General features: G+C 37.5%; 1 protein-coding gene across 1 annotated transcript in view; it reads right to left on the bottom strand.

Annotated features, from left to right (window-relative positions):
• Nucleotides 1-798: 798 nt before the first annotated feature.
• EIF3H (eukaryotic translation initiation factor 3 subunit H) overlaps nucleotides 799-21,627 on the bottom strand; it is a 90,719-nt gene continuing 69,890 nt past the window's right edge. Inside the window, exons 3-8 of the mRNA XM_030445893.1 lie at nucleotides 18,056-18,223; nucleotides 16,444-16,543; nucleotides 14,856-15,005; nucleotides 5,663-5,783; nucleotides 3,034-3,166; nucleotides 799-1,059 (exon numbers count right to left, since the gene is read on the bottom strand). Coding sequence (XP_030301753.1) covers nucleotides 962-1,059; nucleotides 3,034-3,166; nucleotides 5,663-5,783; nucleotides 14,856-15,005; nucleotides 16,444-16,543; nucleotides 18,056-18,223 — 770 coding nt within the window. The 3' untranslated portion in view covers nucleotides 799-961. The remainder of the gene's footprint in view (nucleotides 1,060-3,033; nucleotides 3,167-5,662; nucleotides 5,784-14,855; nucleotides 15,006-16,443; nucleotides 16,544-18,055; nucleotides 18,224-21,627) is intronic.

The raw sequence follows: 21,627 nt of genomic DNA on the forward strand, positions 1-21,627 counted from the left end.
GAGGACTTGGCAGTATTGGTTGATGAGAAGCTCAATATGTTTATTTGCATCCCAGAAAGTCAACCATGTCCTGGGCTGCATGAAAAGAAGCATGGCGAGCAGGTCAAGGGAGGTAATTCTACCCTCTCTATTCCACTGCCATAAGACCCCACCTGGAATACTATGTCCAGATCTGGGGTCTCCAACAGAAGGCCACAGAGCTGTTGAAGCAACAACACCAGAGGGGGCCATGAAGTTGATCAGAGGGCTGGAGTACCTCTCCTAAGAAGACAGGCTGAGAAAGTTGGGGTTGTTCAGCTTGGAGAAGAGGAGGCTCCAGGGAGACCTTATAGCAGCCTTCCAGAACCAGAAGGGGACCTATAGGAAAGGTGGGGAGGGATTTTTCACAAGGCTGTGTAGTGACAGGACACAGGGTAATAGTTTTAAGCTGGAACAGGGTAGAGTCAGGTTAGACATTAGGAAGAAATTCTTTTGTGTGAGGGTGGTGAGATAAAGGAACAGGTTGCCCAGTAAGGTTATGGATGCCCCCTCCCTGGAAGTGTTCAAGACCAGGTTGGATGGGGCTTTGAGCAGCCTGGTCTAGTGGTAAGTGTTCCTGACCAAGCAGGGGGTTTGGAAGCAGATGATCTTTAAGGTCCCTTCCCATTGAAATAATTCAGTGATTTGATGATGCTAAGTTAAATAAAACCTGTATTATTTGCTATGACTAAACACAAATAATTGCCAAGCATTCAGAAAACTTGATTGACCACAGAAAATTCCGGTCTAATACTGCCAACAAATAAGGAAATACTAAAATATCATTAAAATTTAATTTTTATTTTTCTTACAGAATTCTACACAATCCAAGGTGACTCTGCTTTACAAGATTTTTTCCCCAATGTACTAAATTTTCAAGAGGATCATGAACAGCATAAAATTGTAAATAACTTTTTCTGATGAGGGCTACATCAAAGTTTCTTCAGTTGTTGTAATCTTGGAGAGCCTGAGCCATGAAGAGCTTGCCCAGGTTCTGTGCATTAAACTCCTTGATATTCTGGCAGTAGGTATTAATTTGACCTGTCAATAGGAAAAGAGAGTAAACCCTTGTCAGTTTTAAAATTTAGAAAGACATTCTAGAATGTACTTTTTAAAAAGCCAACTGTGTGTAAATCATTCAGGATTTACTCAGAGAAGCAACCTAACAGCTTGACTACACTTAGGAATTACATTTTCAGTATTCACTAACAGATTTGGTAAGAGGAAACTAAATGAGCAGAATGAGTGAACTGGTATACTCAACCCCCCTTAATTTTCCTACAGTTCTATTATGTAAAATTTCTGAAAAGTTTTATGACAATAAAAAGAATGAAAAATTCTTGCAATGATAATCACATTAATCGATCAATTTAGTTGCCTAAAAATATTACAAGTTCAGTTCTGTTCTTATGCATCTGCTGTCCCTGTTAAAATATTTGTAATATTTTCCAGTAGCAGACTGAATATTGTGGGACACCTTTTTCATACTTTGCTAGCCATTTTTTCCACCTAGTATTTTGCTTTATTAGCTCTTTCAGAAATCATCAGGGCATGAAGATTTGTCAGTGCTTTACAAATCAAATGTGCCATCAAAACATATTTGTGTAAGTACTGCTAAAAGTTATTTCCTTTGTTAGCTAGGAATAGCAAAACATGAAGACAGTTTAATCAAAATTAAGACTGTTTAGAAGGCCTATAAACTCTCAATTTAATGCTCTGTTTTAAAAGTTTTTAAATGCCTCAGAGACAAAAGAGCTAAGTTTTGTTTCACAAACTTCATTTAAGTTGAAATGGATGCTTTCAACTCTTCCTCTGACTATGGTAAAATAACAAACACAGTGCTCTGGCTGAAAACTGTTTTTCCCTTTAAGTATAAAAGTCTTCAATCCTCTCTTATAAGGGATGATTCATTCCACATATAACACAGATGTACACACATACACGATTCTACTGCAGTTTTAAGCTATGCTAATGCTGGAAGTTTAAATACTTAAATACTGCTAGGATTCATTAACTGGTAAAGACTGTGAGACTAATAATTTCTTTTAAAGACTCTGGAAGGAATAATAAATCAAGAACATTATTTCTTCTAAAAGCAGTACTTATTAGCAGTAAGAAAAAATATTAATATTTAAACAATAATCTCTTAGACACTCCAAAATTTAAGTAGTAGTTCAAATTAACTTCTTTCTTTCTAGATGTCAAATCATTCTTTTCTATACACTAAGGTACCAGGCCCTCAGTTTAATTTTCCTTTAGTGCAAAACAAGCTGATGGCTAACATCCAAAAAAACTGCTATAATTAAACAATTTCCTTTCTCATTAAATTTTCCAAATTTAATTTGACATCTAGGTACGCCTAGATGCTTACCACAGCACCCAGGCTTTGTGCTCTCTGTTGCCATTGTGAGGTTCCAGGTATTTATGCCCTTCCAGGAGGAACAGGACACACACTACCTATTGTACCAAACTGTGGATACATACTGCAGCATACCAGAAAACTGAATAACATGACCAAAACCACCTATGCTTTGTTAACATTTATATTCTAATTCACCTTGGGGTGCAAGGAGATGGGGATAGTCTCCCCATAACTCTGGCCATAGAGATGAAAAAAATTATTCCAGTTCAATCCCAGTGGCTTGCTTTCAGAAAAATACATATGTCCGTATCAGTAACAGCTCCATTACTTCCCTAGATTGTTTAAAATACTTCCACGTGTGTAAGCTCATATTCTAAAAGAGACATGGACTGCCTACTAGCAACAAGGTTATTTCTCTTCCTTATTTTCCCATCACCTCCATACTTCAGACATTACCAGGGCTGTGGATCCCAGGTTAAACCCATTGCCTTCGACCAAACAAAGCGTGGAATACTACCAGTGCAAAAATATCATATCATAATGGCAAAGGTAAAGAAAAATTAAGGTGCTTTCCAAGGTAGGAACTGCATTTTTTCCTTAAGGAAACACTCCTTTGCAAAAAAAATGAGTTAAAGAGGCTGCTAGAATGTTACCTGCAATAAGGAGTGACTCCATTCTTGGAGGGGGCTGTGGTGGTTTAAAAAGTTTATTGATGTCCTCCTCAGGAAGAGGGGCTTCTCCCCGGCTCTGACGCTGAATGTTTTCCTGCTGACGTCTCTGCTGGTACTGAAAATAAAGAAACAGAAACTGAAAACAACAGGACATCCAAAGCAATGGAAAGTTTTTCTTTTCAGATATTCTACCTAACCAGCAAGTATGTTTTAAAAAATATACTTATACAATGCAATTCAGTTTATTTCAAGTAATGCAAATGCAATTCACAGCTTATTTCAATTCACTGGTAACAAGCAACCCCCTTCCCTCCACCAGCTGGCACCTTGTAGGTACTAGAAAATTCAGTGGTATTGAGGTGATACAGTTCATTTTTCTTTTTTTTAAGCAGAGGTAAACACAATATCTAATGGAAAGAACACATCGTCTAGATAAAAGCCTCTATTTCCCCAAGCAAAAAAGGAAATCAAGGATGGAATGTGTAGGTATGAGAAGTCATTAACTCAAATAGTTATACAAGTCAGAAATACTGAATTTTATGCAAGTTAAAATTCAAAGCAATATTGTGAGAGGGGAAGAGATTAAACAAGGTATTTTAAGCCAAAAAATATTAACTAAAATTAGAACAAAGGCTGAAATAAGCATAATGGTTCATTTCTCCATTCCAGTTATCTAGATATTCTATGATTTTTATGCTATTTCTTTGTGGGTTATTAGAGTAGCAGTTTCTAGAAATTATTCTGCCATTAAAAAACATTGGATTTGTTTTCAGTGCTTCCTTTTGCTATGTAGATGACTGAGACATAAAAATTAAGGGAGACCATTTCTTCAGCTATCAGATAAGATTTTTTCTTGCAGTAGTGCATACATCCAAAAACACATATGTGAGATTTCACACTGTATGTCAGTATGACAGCCAGGAATTAGCTGTAAGGCTTGTCTATTGAAGATTTCATATTCAGCACAAAAGGAATCTTTAAAATAAACAGACCAGAAAGTACAGGGTGTTTTTCTCACTTACTTAAATGTATCTGTGCATAAGAGTCTGAAAACAGTTTATACTTGGTGGCATACTCAAATGAAGTAATTTTTTTTCCAGTAGTAGTGACAAATCCATGTTTTTGGACAATGTTAAAAATAAAATCTTAAATGCCCATATTTGTATGTGAATTGCATGTAGTTTCTTCTTTCTTTGCATTACTCCATTCACTTCTCAGCAGTCTGCCTATTATTCTCTATTGAAAAGGATTGCTCTTAATCACAAATGCTCCATTTTAAAAATGAAGTTAAGACCACTAACTATGCTACAATGAGCCACTACTAAGGCAGCTATAGTTAGTAAAGAAATTAAGAGAGGCACCATGGAACCTACTTTGCTCTGCTTTTCAAAATAAACAGACCCCCTCATTATTAACAAAAACCTTTGAAGAAGATGCCATCTTTCTATTCAAATTGTCAGCAAAGGAAAATACATTTTCTGAAGATAACATGCATGAAGCTTCTATGTCACCAGGAATTACAAAGCCAGGAGAGACCAGATGATGAGCTGCTTCCCTGAAGTACTCTCTGTTCAAGCTACACTTTACTTAAGTGAAAAATACCAATTTTGATTTTAAAATAGTCAGTAACAAAGCACTTCACATGAACCACAGGCACTCTTTTTAACAATTAGCTACTTCGTGTAGCTATGCCTGCAATATTTTATCTCTAAAGTGGCCTGGCCCATTTTCAGTTGTCTGATACTGAATCTTGTCATACCTCTGTCTGATAGATTACGAGTTTAAATTTATTTTTCATGCAGGTACCTCTTGAGTAAGCAAGCCACTCCTTAATTTGCATTGACTACGTTCTGCTTTCCAGGCTGTTAAATCATTCCCAGAGTGTTTTTTTGCAATTTACCAGCATTCTTCTATAATTAGACACAGTACTGCTTTATCAGATGCGGTTACAGCAAATAAAGTAATACCATCTCCAAACTGCAGAACGGTTGAGGTTGGAAGGGATCTCTGGGGGTCACTTTGTTCAAACCCTTTGCTCAGGCAAAGCCCCCTGAGAGCCAGTCTCCACACTCCACATTCCCTAATCAGATTATTTTGGATTTTAAAGAAGACCCTTTGGCATCAGGAATTAAAGTCAGTATCACCTGATCAGTATTCACTATCTACTGACACAAAACATGACTAAAAATGCCATTTTAAATATGTATTTCAAATGTGGACTCTGTTTCTTTATTTCTAGATGCATGACTATAACTGATGGTATTAAAACATGGTTTGTTTTGGAACAGTTCACTTGTAGTTTCAGCTTTCATTTAATTTACTAAACCTCTAATCCCTGTGTCCACAGCATATTTATCAAATTTTTTGCTTTATCATAAATCACTAACAAACATGTAGAATGCCAAAGAAAGATGAATCCATGCTATGTATCAGCACAAGTGAATTAATTTGATAATTCCCCACTGATTAGCACATTTTAGGAATCTATTTAATGGATACATTTCTGTAAGAATTTTCACTTGCTTAGCTTCAAGTTGATCTGTCTTTGATATCATCCAAACCACATTTTGTGGAAAAAAATCCTCTCATTCATGCTCCCCACGTTACCAACCTGGTGTTTCTGCTGCTGCTGTTTGCTTACATTCCTCAGGTAAGTATTGTATTTAACAATGTCTTGGCTCATCTCATCCACTCTGTCCATTAGCAGCTGCAGACTCTTCCCTAGGTGATTACTGAAATAAAAGAAACATCCATGAAAGACTGAATTTCTTTTTTTAAAAATTAAAATTTAAAATACATTTCAAGTCACTTGACCACCATTTCTGCACTTATGGCACAGTTTGTAAATTTTTACATTCCTGATTATCATTGTTCATATCTTTATTTGATGATAGCTTACATGGCACCTCCTTTAGCATCTTTGCCACACTGCAAACACTTAAGTGTTTTGGTCTTCACAGAGAACCTCATAGTTATTAAAAAAAACAATGTCTTGAGTGAATATATGGATGAATTTACAGATGCAGGTGAAATGTTTCAAAGAAAAAGTCTGATACTTTGATGACATGTAATCCCCAACAATATTTCAGGAGTTTGGTTTCAAGCTGCTGCTAGCTTTTTCAAGAAAATGTAACGATCCCTCTGCAGAGGCAAATGTTCTTCAGAACTCCATCTCATTAAGCAGTCTATCAAACCACTCCTGGCAGTTCAGCAGATATCACTTGATCTTTGCTGTTGAGAAGGAGTCTTGTGTCCTGTCCAGCCAACTCCACATTCCATACCATAGGCAACATGGAAGCAGCGAGGCTGGGTGCGTCCAGTTCCAGTTATGCAATCTACTCCCTTGGCCAGACAAAACCAGTCTGTTAAACAACTTTTATTGTAACCATTTTTAGCAATGGATTCAGTATTTTGCAGGAACGTTCAACTTAAGGTATAGGTTCCAAGTTAAAGTTTTGGAAGTTTTTAGATTGGTGCCCATGGAGACAGTATTCATCCAAAATTGTGTTTACAGGGTAGTACAGTAAAAGAAGGACACTTACTGCTCTCTACTGATCCTGTAGATCAGAAGTCAGTGTTTTGGCTCTGATCTAAGCCTTACCCACTCCTACCTGGCTGAAGACCAATGACTCAAAAAGCTAGACTCCATCCTTCTCCTCCTCAACTGAAATCCACTCCTATTCATCAAAGTTTCTTTTTTACAAAAAGTTTGGTGCAGTTCTGTGTCAGAACCATATCCTTCAGTCACTGCATCTTCATGCTATCCAGGATTCTGTCTTTTACAATGCATTCCCAGTGTCCTACAGCCTATGAACTGAGGAAACTAACTGGAAGACAGAGGCATAAAGTGAAAAGGGAACCACATAGAAAATACCATGAACGTTCCTTTTTAAGTGTAAATTATTCCCCAAATCCATAGAACTCGTAGCTGGAGACAAGCTGGTAAAGTACTTAAGGCACAAGAGGATACTTCCTGAGAATGTAGCTAAACCTGTATCTCCAAGTACCAGGACACCTCTTTCACCACCTGAGCTGCCTGCTCACTCAATAAAAGGCTGTATCAGTAACTTCAGACCAGAATTTATTTACAAGCCAAAGTTTTAAATCTCAAATGTGCACAGGGGCAGATGCTGCTACACAGCAGCAAGAAAGGTGCCACTATAATAATTATTTTTAAACATCTTACGGGGTTTTTTGTTAGGCATTTCAAGCCCATGATATTTAAAACAGTGGAATATTGCCATGGCTAGGCATGTGCATATTTTTATTTTTTTATAGAGTTTATATTATACATAGTTAGTGGCAGAATTGGATATTATCAGAAATGCCTATGTAAATATCCACTAATAGCCTTGTAGGGTACGTGGACATGAGGAACACACAGTTATTTTACAGATAGCATCTATATGAAATAAAACTGGTTACAAAGAATGATTTTATGTGAATCTCTTTGGGAGCAGCTTAGTACAGAAGAATCCAGAAACAGAGAGTTCTATTAGAAGTTGCAGTAATATCGTGTTTGCTCTCATTGCCAGGGAAACAAAAAGCTAAAACCAGACAACTTAAACAGATGTGAATGGAGACATGAAGTGATAAGTATGCTGCAAGTACAGGACCAGCTTCTTCTTCCTCAGTGCTCACATGTTACATGCCCTTTTTTGCTCCATGTCTTACAAAAATCAGAAAGACCAACAGGAAATAATTTGTAAATATGTATATATACAATATTTAAGCAGGTTTTATTCAACTGAAATTCATTCTGGTGAGATTTAGGAAGTGAAATTGCATTGTTCCATCCCATAAGACTCATCATACACTTAACTTAGCCCAAAGGTTCCTTAGGCTTTTTACCTTGTGCACTCCCCCACAGCTGATCTCAAAGATCACACTGCTAGGTCCCTACATACCCTCCATGCATCTATGCAACAAAAAAAAACAAAGCATTTTTTTTTAAAGGGGGTGTGAGTAAATGCTGCTTACAGCCCCATCGAGACTTGCCTTCCCACAAGACTCAGTACTTGAATTTGTTGTTGTTCTGAGGGCATCAGTAATAAAGAAACTGCATTTTCAATGGATGCATTTCAGTCAGCTGATTCAGCTGAAGATTAAATTAAATTGAGTTTACATTTAGATTAGCAAGTAGCATAGACCAACAGGAACAGATCCATAAAGCAAAACAGCTGGTGCTGAGAAACCAATGTTCATGCCACATGTGTTTCAGGGGGGTTTCTTATCACTAGTTCTGATGTGGTCCAGTGATCTGAAAACCCATTAGTGGCTGAAGCACAGCAGGTATCCTCTTAAACCTATTTTCAGTTTAGTTTCATCTGAAACAAGTTGGGTCTAAAATCATGCAGTGTTGATGACCTGAGCACAGTCTTGCATTTAAGACATGGCTGTACCCTAAGGCTACATCAAGAGATAACCACACCTCAGGTACCAGAGAATCCTTGAGGGACAAAAATACCTGCTGCAGAATTGCTAACCAGTAAGCATCAGAAAGTCCATACCTGGGGACTGTGTTCTTTTTGGGCAGAAGTATAGATTTTAAAAAGGGGAAAAAAGATGAATGGAGCTTATTTAGCAGGTAGGACACTCAAAAATGTGTCATGTGGATTCTTACATACTTAATGAAGAAATAATCTAATGTGTGAGCAATCCTTCACATTTTTAGGACTACTCACCTATACCTGGTCATCCGTAAAGATTCCAGAAATTCATCATTTAAGACTTAAGTTCAACTTGGATGACATAATCAAGAATGCCAAGAAAAGGACAAATACAAACAAAGAGAAACAGTCAAAATCTGCTTGGAAAAAGAAAAAACAAAACCAACCAAAAATAGAAAAAACAAAACCCCAAACAAAAAAACAAAAACCAAACAAACAAACCCCACAGAAGACTCGAAAGCATAGTCTGCAAAGTAATTGCTCATACTGTGCATTTTTGTGCTAACAGCCTTATATTGATGGGGTATAATCCTTCACCCTAAAGAACAGATACACAGTCAAGTCCTTGACACCTGGATGACCTCTGATTCCTTGTTTAACAATTATCAAATACAAAGGTCAAGTAATCCTGAGGATAAGAGGTAGAAGCCTGTGAACAAAGTAGCCTAACCTGCAGATAATAGTCTGTCTTGTTCTTCCCACTGGTGTACCTCATGTTTTGGCAGTCTCATGGTCTAACACCCAGAGAAAGGGAAAGCAACAACTTATACTTGAACTCAGCAGGTATCACTCCCTAAAAAAGGGCATCCTGTTAGGATACAGATCAGGCTAAGAGACCCAAATGGAAGCCTCCTTCTTCCTGAGGGAATGCTTGCACCACCAGAGCCTACCTTTGCAGATATATTTAAAGTAGAGCAAAGGCACAGTTGGCTGTTGACAGCAAAGCCAGTTTAAGAGGTTCCAGCACCAGCATCTTCCTGCCTCTCCCTCCCTCTTTGCCCAAGGATTACAGCACTCTCAGCTGTATGGTTTCAGCTGTTTGCGTGGGCACACTTCAAACTCTTCCAGTGAAATAGTCTACTGCAAATGCAAAACCCTCTCTGTTAGGGTTTCTTTTTAATTTTTTTTTTAGTGAGACTGAAGGAAAGCTAGAAGGGGAGACTGGGAGCCTGAGTTTTTTCCATCAGACTATTCCATACAGCTATTTGTACAGCCATACTCTGAAACAGATGAGGGAATAAAAATCTGAGGGTGGGAGGGGTGTAGAGATGAAATGGGGTAGTGGGGAGAAATGATGCAAGCAGCTGGGGGCTGGAACCTCCAGCTGGCTCTGCTTCTGTAGGATTCATAACAGGGAACTACACATGAAGCCCACATTTACTTCAGCATCTTTAAACAGGAAAGGACTCCAGACACACACTTGCTAGAGATCTGAAATACCCAAAATGCAACCTTGAGTCAGACATCAAATCTTCAAAGAGAGGCAGTGATTCACACAGTTCTCAGCTTCATTAATTCCAGTTTTAACTGTTTCTACACATAGCTCATGGGCCTTAGCTTGCAGCTTTGGAGAAGCCCACCTGCCTGTGCTGGCCCCAGAGGGAACAGAGGCACTCAGCCTCTGAGACCTCAATCACCGTGCTGTACTCAGGCACCTAAATTTTGGGTGTGACAATTCCACAGCTAGATGTATCCAAACTCCCCTGAGCTAGCCTACAATTGCCATAAATGGACCCTGTCATTAATTTCACTTTGCTTGCACTCTGGCTAAGGAAGATGAGAACAAAAAGCAGCAAGAAGCAGCATATGAAAACGCTGTATCTGCTGCTTGGTTATTCCACTTTACATCAGATCTACTGAGGTTCCTCTTAGAGTCACTGTTTTTTGGGAAAGATGCCACCCTTTGTAGCGTTTCTCCTCCTGGTGGGAACAGCTTGGGGTGGATTAGAGAGGTACTGCTGGGAAATGCACATCTTTTTGATTAAATATTTCCAAGAAACATTCCCACTGCTTAGCAGAACTTGTTTACATCTCAGCATTTCAGCCCAAGTTCAACCTGTGCTCTTTTTAAGAGGATTTTGGCTGAACAAGATATGTAGGTCAGGAATCTTGAGCTCCATTCCCTTTTCTGCTCAGACTTTGATGTGTGCCTTTGGGCAACACATTTACCCTCTCTGTGTCAGCTTCCCCCATCTGCAAATTAGAGATTTTCATAATTATCTTAATAATCCGTTAAGCACATTGAGATTTCTGAATAAACAGTACAATGTGTAAAGGTTAACATTGTTTTCAAAAGCCAGAGTAACCCTCCTTATGTCACTTTTGCAAAAATACTGCATCTGATGTCTGAAAAATCTATCTGCCAAGTAGATGTAACTGCAGTAAATGTTCAGCACATGTTTGCTTCTACTGACGCACACTATTAGAAAAATTGCTTGAGACAAATTGAGATATTATAGAACAACCCTATTATGAAGCTAGACCACAAAAAAGATTTTTTTAATTTAAACTAGATCATCAGTGGAATAGGAAAGAGATGGATGAGAATGGGAAAGTTGGTTGTAATTATTTCTCTAAAGATCTGGAACATTATCTGACAGGATTTTAATTCTTGAGTCTCTATCAAAAGGCTGGCAGTACTCCAAGGTCTTCAAGACATTTTGGTCCTTAAGGGTAGCAGTAGGATAGCAGTTTGAGCAGAAGGCCTTTACTTGCTATTACTTGCTAGCCTGGTGCTATTCTGACTTTAAATTCTTTCCCCAGAATATTCTAGTCAATCCTGATTTCACAAGAGAAGGGGAAACAAAAATTCATGCCCCCAAAAGTAAACTATACAATTGTCACAAGTGTACTTTAAAAGGAGAAAGGTGAAGACAAAGTACCTTCAATAGGTACAACTTGAAACTCAGACAAGGTGGGTGGCTGCACATGTGAGAATCTCAATGAAACAAACTCTCCAGAGAACTACGGGTAAATAATTTCATTGCCAAAACCATTGCCTCAGAAGATTAAACAAAGACTCAGGCATGCTCCCAAAGGACAAAAAAACCAAACCAAACCAAACCAAAAAGCCCAACCAACCCTAAAACCTAAGAGAAAAAAAAACCAAGAAAAAAAAGTAGGCTTAAAGTTACTGCCAACTAAGACTACAATAGGAAAGTGAGGGCACCAAAAATAAAGAAATGCAAAGTGGAAATAAAACTCTGGAATAGTGGAGATTTGAACCCCCCCTCTTCAGGCGACCTATTCTTTTACAGAGACATCTTCATAGTTAAATACAAGTAAAAACCACTTAAATATTTAGCAGGCAGTATAATTCGCTCTACCTTGAATAAATGAGCTTTAAAATGTTTTAATTTGTCAGCTGCAAAGTTATACAGTTATACTGACTGTAACCTGTTTGGTAACTAAAAACACCTATCAATTATTTTTTAAAAAAGATACATATAAAAACCTCCAAATAAATCTGTTGAGGTAATTTGCAAAACTTTCTCTCCTTGAAACCAAACTAAGCATTCCTCAAAATTCCTCAAAAAGACCAGGTGACCCAAAGGAATGCTGCCAGGAAAGTAAGTTCAAGAGACATAACTCAGAAATATCTCTGAAAACCGTTAGTGGGATATTCTAAACTTCATATAGCTCAAGAAATTGCTTGAAATTCGGATAGTAACTGGGTACATTCAAAGAAAAACATTTAATCTGAATGGCACTTTTAACCTGGTTTATCAAGAATCCAGTTCCACCTGTGTCATTGTCAAGAACAGTGCTGCCCTGCTCCAAGGGAACACTCACTGAAAAGAAACCATGATTCACTAAGAAAAAAACCTGTCCCTTTTTTTCATATTATGAAGGACTCCTAAACACAAATGATGAAGTTTTCCTTTGGGCTCCTGTTTTTCTTGTTCACTTCTCATCCCATTATGAGAAAAGCCTGTCTTGCACCAGGCTATTAACAGCATCATTCCAGAAAGGAAATTAATCTGGACATTTTTTATCTTTTATCCTGAGTCAGGGCAGTGGTATGAACAGCTACTACTGTCACGGTTTAATACTGGGCTGGCAGTTACTTAATGACAGATTCTCTCTATTCATCCCCCTCCCTGATAAAGAAATGAGAATAAGGGAGAAAGACTTACGGGTTGGAAACTAAACTACACAGCTTTAATTAAACAGTAATGATAAAAGGAAAATTTTAAAATATGTATAAATGTACAGAAAAACAACACCTCCCTCCTTTCCCCCAGTAATGCTCAGGGCACAACCAATTATACAGGGCAGCCCTGGGAAAGTTCAGGCTGGACTCCTGGAGTCAGCAGCAATAGAGAGCTGGAGGCAGGAACACACAGATTCAGGCTGGCATGGATCAGGAGCACAGGCAGACAAATGGATGGAACTCTCCCAGGATGCTGAAGCAAATAGGAACAGGTGAACAAGGGCCAAAGGGAAGAGCAAAGGGTGAAGATAGGAAGGCCAAAGGAAGGGGAATGGGTTTGACTCTCATGATCCCTCAAATTTACACTATTACATGTATAGGATGGAATACTCGGGTCACTTTTGGTCATTTATTTTGTCTGCTCCTCCCTAAGAGGGTTGCAGGTGTGACCTCCCTACTCCTTTTCTCTTCCCATAGCACAGGATGTTCCTCAGAACCGAGCATTGGCCTTGGCTCTGCACACCAGTCTCTAGCTGTAACTATAAACATTGAGCGTTATCAGTCCCAGAAGCAGACACTGACTGAGAAACTTGCTGTTAATTTCAGCAAGTAGAGCTACTTACAAGAGACTTAGCTGGAAGCAAAATTACAAGACAGAAAAGTAGCTCTATCCTGGCCCGACCAGGACAACTGCATAAGATGTAAAGCTGATGAAAAACTTCAGCTGTGGTTTGCGATCTGTTCAGATTAATTTCAATTTCCAGAATTGTCTCCCATGGGTAGGATCAGCTTGTGCAAGGAACCAGGGTGCTGGGCAATCCCAACTCTTTTTAAAGCACTAAGCCCATAGAAACAATCAAGGACAATGCTGTCAGGTCATCTGGAAACCTACTGTATCTTCAGCACGGTCCTCCTTTTCACACATGAAGAATCACTCCACCCTCTACCTCTGATGGCAAAAGCTTTGTAATCCTTAACCAAGAAAAGAGTCTGATAGAAAGCCTGCAAAGTCCAGTGGATTTCACATCTTGGCTAATATTCTTCTCTTTGGTAGTTTCAGGGTTTAAATTCACAACTTTACTGGATAAAATTACTAAGTATGTCTTGCAATAGCTGTAAATTCCCTGGCAGTTTTCAACCTTCTACCTGTTTTCTCTTGACATACTTCTCTAAAAGCTATTTGAACCCACAATACATGCACATAATCTCAAGTGAAGGAAATAGAAAATTTCTGCTAACTCAAGCAACATATAGACCACTAGCAATATGGATCAATTAACAGCTGTCTTACATGATGGGGGGAGGGACTGAAGGGGGTGTGTAGCAAGGAAGAAGGAAAAGAGGTCACTAGTATTGAGCTAACTTGGTTATAAAAGTCAGAAAACATCAGAAGCTTGGCAGCCAATACCTCCACATACAAATAGTGTTACGCCCAAAAAAACTGTTAGCAAAAACATCCCAGTTTCCACATGGGACAAGATACTGTATTATTTTGTGTACCTGGTTATTTTGGACCACCCCAAAATAATCCATTTAACCTGACTGTTTTCTAAGATTTAACCATCACCAAATTTCTGATCGTACTGGTAGAGGTCATGGCTAGTTTGCTATCATAAATGTGTTTTCAAGGCAAAGTGTTACTAGAACAAGAAGTTATTCTTAGATAAAATTATAAGATAATTCTAGAAACTCTTAAATGATTTCTGATATCATGAAAGCTGGCTGCCATGACAATCGGTCTGAGCATTTTGCCAGCTTCTCAGAGGGTTTATAATTTAATTTTATTTTCAAATTCAACTTGCTGTTAAAGTAGAACAAATATGATGTCTTTTTATTAAATAATTTACAGAATTATTTAAGGAATATTTAATAAAACAATTTCTTATTTCTAGAACTATTTACCTGAATTTTCAGAATGCCAGTATTTTCTTGAAGAAATATACACTACTAAAAAGTTCACACTTCAGACAGTACAGGTATATGCAGATTACAGACTGAATTTAGTCCTTGAATCTAATGTTATAGTTTTACCATGCAGTTTTTCCTTCAGTGAAAGAACATGAAGGGTAAAGTCTTAACCCCATTAAAAGTCAAGGCAAAACTTCCATGAACTGTAATGAGACTGGGATTTCACCCAAGGTGTTAAACTGTGGTTTGGGAAAGTGAATAAAAATACATCCATTACTGTAACAAGTACTTACCTGCTAGCCAGACTGAGCAATTCATGTCTATCGGCTACTGCAGATTTCTTTTCCAGTTCCCATAACATCACATTGATCAGGTATGAATTCTTAATTACAATGGGCACTTCTTCAAACATGTTTTCATATGCAATATTGGCTTTTTTCAAGCTGAAAAAAAAAAGTTTTAAAATATTTATTGATGTAAGCAGTGACTTTTGTTCTTTTTGATGAATTGTTGCTCCAACAACAATTGGCAACTTGGTAAAAATTCTTGATTTTCATAGTTCCACAATCAAACAAGAGTCAGGTTTCTGTGAGAGAGCATTTGCATGGCAAAACCTCACTTTTACAAAGAGCAGGAAAAGGTGCCTTAAGAAAAACTCTCAGAAGTCAAGCAGCCGCTCTGCTTGCTAGTACAGTACTTACATAAAAAGCCTCCAGCAAAAGATTGTACTGACAGGATTAACTCTGCCCATTCCAAAATACTTTACTGATTTCCCTGCCATCAGTGTATCTTAAAGTGAAGCGTATAGTTACCTCATGACACTGAAATGCCTGTAAAATCATAACTATTACAATGAAAAACAATTTCTCCAATATCTGAATAATTACAATTTTTACTGACCAAAAGTTAGATTGACAAAATAGTGTGTTTTGGAATACTTGTATTCCATGGTGTTTATAAGAATCCAAGGTTCCAGTTTCAAGGGGTTTTTTGTTTGTTTGGGTTTTTTTTTTTTTTTTTTTTTTTTTTTTTTTTTTTTGGTGTTTTCTGTTGTTTTGGTTTGTTTGTTTTTTTTACAATATACATAAAAATTGTTGCTGCTTTATAATAAAGTAGACAGTAATACTATTCATAAAATCTGGAAATCAAACCATGAGCTCTAATTTTCTAAGGAAATACATTCTTAACTTCTTTGGTTTGGTTCTTTTTCTGATTATTTGTTGTGGTCTCCCCCTCATTCTCCCCCAAGTAAGCACAGTATTGTTTGTTCACCATGGAAATGTTTAGAAATTATTCAATTTTTCCTCAATGAAGGAAGTTTATTAATTGTTTTTGGTTTTCTACGTGTAACACCAAGCTGTTTGAGAAAGAAAGATGACAGCTAAGGCCAGCATGCATTACAAGTGGCTAATCTTTTGAAACAGAGTAATTATCCTACTTTCCTCCCAGATTGTGTCTACACAGGGGAGTTAATTTTGAATAAATACAGAGAAACAGCTATTCCAGAATACCTGTTCAATTTTCCTTCTGGAAAAAAAGAGTGTAAAGACAGACCAGCTATTTCCCCTTCGCTGTTTCTTTTTTTGTATTTTTGACTCTGTTCCCAGATACAGCCATCTTCAATGTTGCCCTTAAAGCCAGCCCGCCAACCATCTCCAAAATCAATTCAAGTTCCACCACTTGGACCCTTATTTAGATGCTCAGAGAAAGTTTTCTGCCTTCTCAGACCCACTGTATCAGTGCATGATTATTGCTACCCATATATATACAGTTTCCCCAATACTCACAGTTACAAGGGATTTTAAAATACAGTATTTCATCATCACATGTACCCTTCTGCCTCCCACATAATCCAGCAAAACATTCTTTTAGGTTACTTACGCTTCTGGAGAGAAGTCTTTTTCTTTACAAACTTCCATTAGTTTGGGAGTCAGCCTATATGCCTTTAGTGACAAAGACCCTTGGGCAGTCTTAATAGGATCTATAATTAAAAATGGAGGAAGCATATCATTACTAAGCCCAGACTGACTTTTTTCTTAATAATATCTGAATACAAACAGGAAGAAATTAACTAAGTATTCCTATTTTAACAAAAAACAACCAACTACTAACACAGAAAAGACACTATAGCAGAAGTAATCCTATTGTACTGAAATGTAAAATACATCCAACTGTACACAGTGAAGCTAATTAATAAACTCAACTTGGACAACACAGCAGGATCTAGACCCATTCTACTCCCATTATTTCCCCATTAAAGTTCTAAGTCACATTTTCTTTTATTTCATATGAACTATGCACAGAAGTTATGTAAGAGCTACCCCATTTAAATAAAGATTTTTTTTTCCTCCAGTCATTATGCAGTAAATTAAAATATTCATTAAAGTACATTTCATCCAACAACAACAACGAAGCAATTTCAGAGTAACAATAAGCTCATTCAGATCAAGTTGCCCTGCTGCTTCATGCATGACAGTGTACCTGGAGTACAAAAAAATTAGTTTTGTCTTGACATCCTCTTCTGAATTTAGGGGGAAATTTTCTAAACAAACTGTTACATTCCTAGGACAAAGAAGCTTAACACTTGTGGCATGATAACGGCTGAAGCATGCCAACATGAGAATAAAAGCTGTGTTAACATTCATGTTGTCTGAAACTTAACACAGTAAAACTTTTAGCAATCGGTGATAAAATGAAAACCAAAATAGACTGAAACAAGTGGAAAATTCATCAAGGTCTGATGATGCAATGTTTCCAGCCAATATAAGTAGACTTTAACAACTTGTTCTTTACTGTAATCCAATTGTTAACATACTGAAACAATTTTGGGGCAGCTCATAAGATTGATCGTATTCATTAGTATTTTTTCTGACAGATACTCAGGACGTTACATTTACTTCTCAGCTGGAAACTATATGCAAGTCTGCCAGATATGGCAAACTGTGAGTGTTTGGGGAGGGGGGAGGCTATAAAGCTGTTAAATTGCCTATGGTTCTGATACAGCACAGAACATCTGGTCTGGAGAGCTTGAGGAAACACCATTAAATAGGCAGAAAAGAAAAAAATCTTTGTGCTAAGAAACAGTCCAGGTTTTGTATGCTTCTGTCAGAGGTATAAAAAAAAAACTTGGCAACTCGTGCGATGATTGGTCAGTCACGTACAGAGCCAGACACGCTAGCAAGAGGGGTTTGTTAGACATCTGGTCGGGTTCCACCAGCCCCTTCGACGAGGGAGGGGAGATGAAGGAATAAAAATGAAGCAGCTACTCCAGCATTCCAAAACGTACACATCAGGGCTCTGATAGCAAGAAAAATAAACAGAAAGAAGGAAACCCTGTCTAGACTTAGCTGCTGCTGAGGCTGCCGTAGACACAGGGTTGGTATTTACTCAAAAAGGCTTGCCAGGCTACTCTTACAGGCGAAAGACAGAATACAAAAATAGTAGTAATAATATTAAGAGGGGAAAAGAATAATAAAGGAAACCTCATACTAACCGTAAATGAGAACTACAGACTCCTCAATTGCGTGCTGGTAACTGAACTGGGAGTCCAGGAGGGCACGAGTGACAAAAGAGCCATAGTATGTGGACTGGTACCAGCCAACGTGAAGATGATCAATGTTTACGTGGCGAAGGCTTCGCATCATTTCCATCTGGTATTGAACTAGATTAAACAAAAAGTAGGTTTAAAAAGTAAACTTACACAATCTGGGCTATTTTGAGAGAGAGCTTGAATGAATAAGCTGTATTTTATTTTCATTTTTGCAACCGTGTAGAAGGTTGTTTATTGAGTGCTAGGCTATCTTCAGTAAAATCCAGAGCCTTCTCAGAGAATGTGGGGAAGACTAGCCTGAGAAAGCAGACATTTTTCAGCTGCAGTTAATTGCTAAAATGATTAACAAACTGTTACACATCATTTACAGGATGTATTACCTTGATCATTCATAAAAAAACTCACCTGATACTGGGTTTCATTAAGCAGTAACATTTTACTATTTAGTAACAAAGAAATGTTGTAATTTAAATTGTAACACTGCTGGAATTTTTCTAATCAAAAGAAGAACTATCTTATGAGTACATGAAACAGAAGATAAACTCTGCCTTTTTTTGCAGCATAAAAACAACATTTTCAGTATCAGAGTTAAGAGGACCAGCTGTAGCTGTCAGGTAGTTTAGCACTTATATTCAGTTTTTCAACAGTTTCTTTCTTTTAGATGTACGAAAGTGCACAAATATGCATGTATATATTATATATTATACATAATACACACACATATTCATATACAGCAAGTTACCTTAGACAATAAAGAACATTTTTGTCAGGCTTTTTAAACCAACAGCTGTAATGTTTCTTTGTACAAATGCATACATTCTGTTTCATCTAAATGCTTCCTTCAAACAGATTGTCTTGATGGAACAAAATTCTATTCAGGAATGTTTAACATAATCCCATCAAGCAGATCAACACAACTTATCACTTATCGGATCTTTTAAACAGGCAGGCACTATGCCTGCCAGTTAAATTTAAGGAAACAGATTTCAGTGTGAATATCAGATGAACCAACACTCATAGCCAACTGATAGGAAATCAAATGCAAGAACACTAAATAATTCTTAAATTATGTCTGCAGCTGCAAAATTTACAAAGATTAAAACAAGACAAATTCATCTTTTGTTAATTTTTTTTCAAGGTTTCTCCTTGCACATACTAAAATATGATACTCATTATAAAAGAAAGCAACAGAAATGAACTGGAAGACAGAATGTGCTACATTTTCAGACCCCACTTCATATTCTTTGAAGAGAAAAACAACCAAATCCAACCATATTTTTTAAAGATACGAGGATACATTTTTCAAGATTGGACAAATATTTTTCCAACTTATCACCCTTACAGCACAAACTACATTCTGCAGCCTGCTGGCCCTTTTCATTCAACTGCCATATCTTACTGCCTGTATTTTTAATCTATGTACACATACAGACTTGCAGACTTTTTTTGTCTATCAGCCTATGGTGGTTCCATTTTATTTCATAATTTCTTAATAGGAATTGCTTGCAATTTGTGTTTCCTCCAGGACACCATAATAGTAGAGCACCCCAAAATTAATGTAGCAAGAACATCCAGGCTACAATCTGAAATCCCACAATATACTTCAATCAGAGAAAAAGCACCCTTTGTCTCTCTCTAGGCAAATCTAAAGATGCCACTATACAATATAGAACAGCCAGATAGCAAAATGGATCAAACAGCTATTTTAAAGTCAGCATGAAAACTATCCCCCTGAAGCAGAGGAACCTGCCAGATAAAAATAAATTTTAATCCTGTTTCCATTACAAAGCTTCCAGAAATAGTGGCCATTTTCAAGCAAACTCCTTACAAAGTAGTCCCAATGCTTTAGTAGGTAGCATCTCAATGTTTCCCACAAAAGCAAAGGTTAAGATCTAGCATATTAGACAAGCTCATTCCCTAAACATAACAGTTTTGCTGAGATTTTGGGGTTAAGATGTTGAAGTTCTAGATTTTACAATTAAGGACAAAGGATACAGACCATCAGCAGAACAAACTAAAAGATTCTTGCTGTGACAACTTTGAATTAAATAACATTATACATTTATTAAATGTAGCTAAACCAACCTATTTTGGTTAAAAGAAGCTCTTCAAAGATACATCTGTGTAGAAAGAAAGCAAGATTTACTTTTGATATGACATGCTACAACATGTTAGAACATGAAATTGAGGCTAGATCTTTTCCAACCAAATGTAGTCACTAAAAAGAAAAACTAGAAAGAGAATTTCATAAGGAGCTGAAGGGGATAGAACATTTTTTTGAGAATTAATTTAAATGTTGATATTTAGATGGCCGAGATAGACTGCTCCTTAAAGTGCCAGTTCTCTTGTATTTAAGGATACTGTGAAAGTCAAGGTGGTCATGCAGTGGTGATCATAGAGATTGCTGTGAAATCACGTGGTTGACCCATTTAGAGAGTTTGTTCCTTAAGAGGTATAATATAAAAGGCAGGAGTATCCTAAGAAAAACCAGATCTTTTAAAAACTTGAATACCTGTGTACCATGCTCTTAAAAGTGTACACCTGAGAGGTACCTGGTAAGTTAAGTTCCAGAACAATTTCTTTTCTTAAGCACAGTATAACCAGCAATAGGTAACTGAACACAATTGTAAGCTAGATCATCTAGACAAAAAAGGACTTGCTGAAAACCATCCAGATCTCAAGTCAGCAATTCCTTCTCTCATGACTGTTAACAGTTAGATGATAATGAAGGCAATAGTGGAAAAATCTCATAGAACCAATAAAGCATCAATAGCTAACATCTCTGCCTTGGGAAAACAACTGCAGAAATTAAAACATGATGCAGTCCCACCAGGGAGAAATGGAAACTCTTTTAACCAAACATACATACTTTATAACACGTATTAGTAGCTAGATAGCTCCAACAAGCTGCCAACTTGCACAAATGGATAACAGCCCCCAAGATGCTTTTGTTGATATTGTTACCACTGTTTCTTTACATCTTTTGCCCAATTTATACAGCATCATCTTTATACACAGACATTTAGCACCAACCAGGCAAGAGCTCTCTCCTCCTACAGAGTCCTTCATCTGCTAGGACTGGGCACAGTCACACACTGCTTCTAAGGAGGACTTCACTGCTTCAAGTCATGGTCCTTCCCAAGCCACACCACAAAGCTGCTACTAAAAGTGCCACGAGATCTGAGAGTGCCCAGAACTGAGGTGAGCAACGAAAAGGGCAGGAGAACAGGCAAACCAGGATGCTTCCATCCCCCCATTTAAACAGAGTATCTATGTTTTTAAGAAAATGATTTGTTCAGGAGTGTCCCTGTGACAAGGAAAGTCACCAATCACACTTGCACTTCTCAGTGTGCTTCTTACATTAAGAACACACAGCCTCTGGCTCCTGAACACCTCTCTAGGGTAGGTATTTCTTTTAACAGAAGATTCTCTGTTGTGTCATTATTAAAAAGCTCTCCTTGCTCTAAAAGGGCAATTTTTTTCCTTAGCTTGCAAACAAACTTGGGGGGGGGGGG

The sequence above is a fragment of the Calypte anna genome, chromosome 2 (assembly GCF_003957555.1).
Source record: "Calypte anna isolate BGI_N300 chromosome 2, bCalAnn1_v1.p, whole genome shotgun sequence".
Taxonomy (NCBI): domain Eukaryota; kingdom Metazoa; phylum Chordata; class Aves; order Apodiformes; family Trochilidae; genus Calypte; species Calypte anna.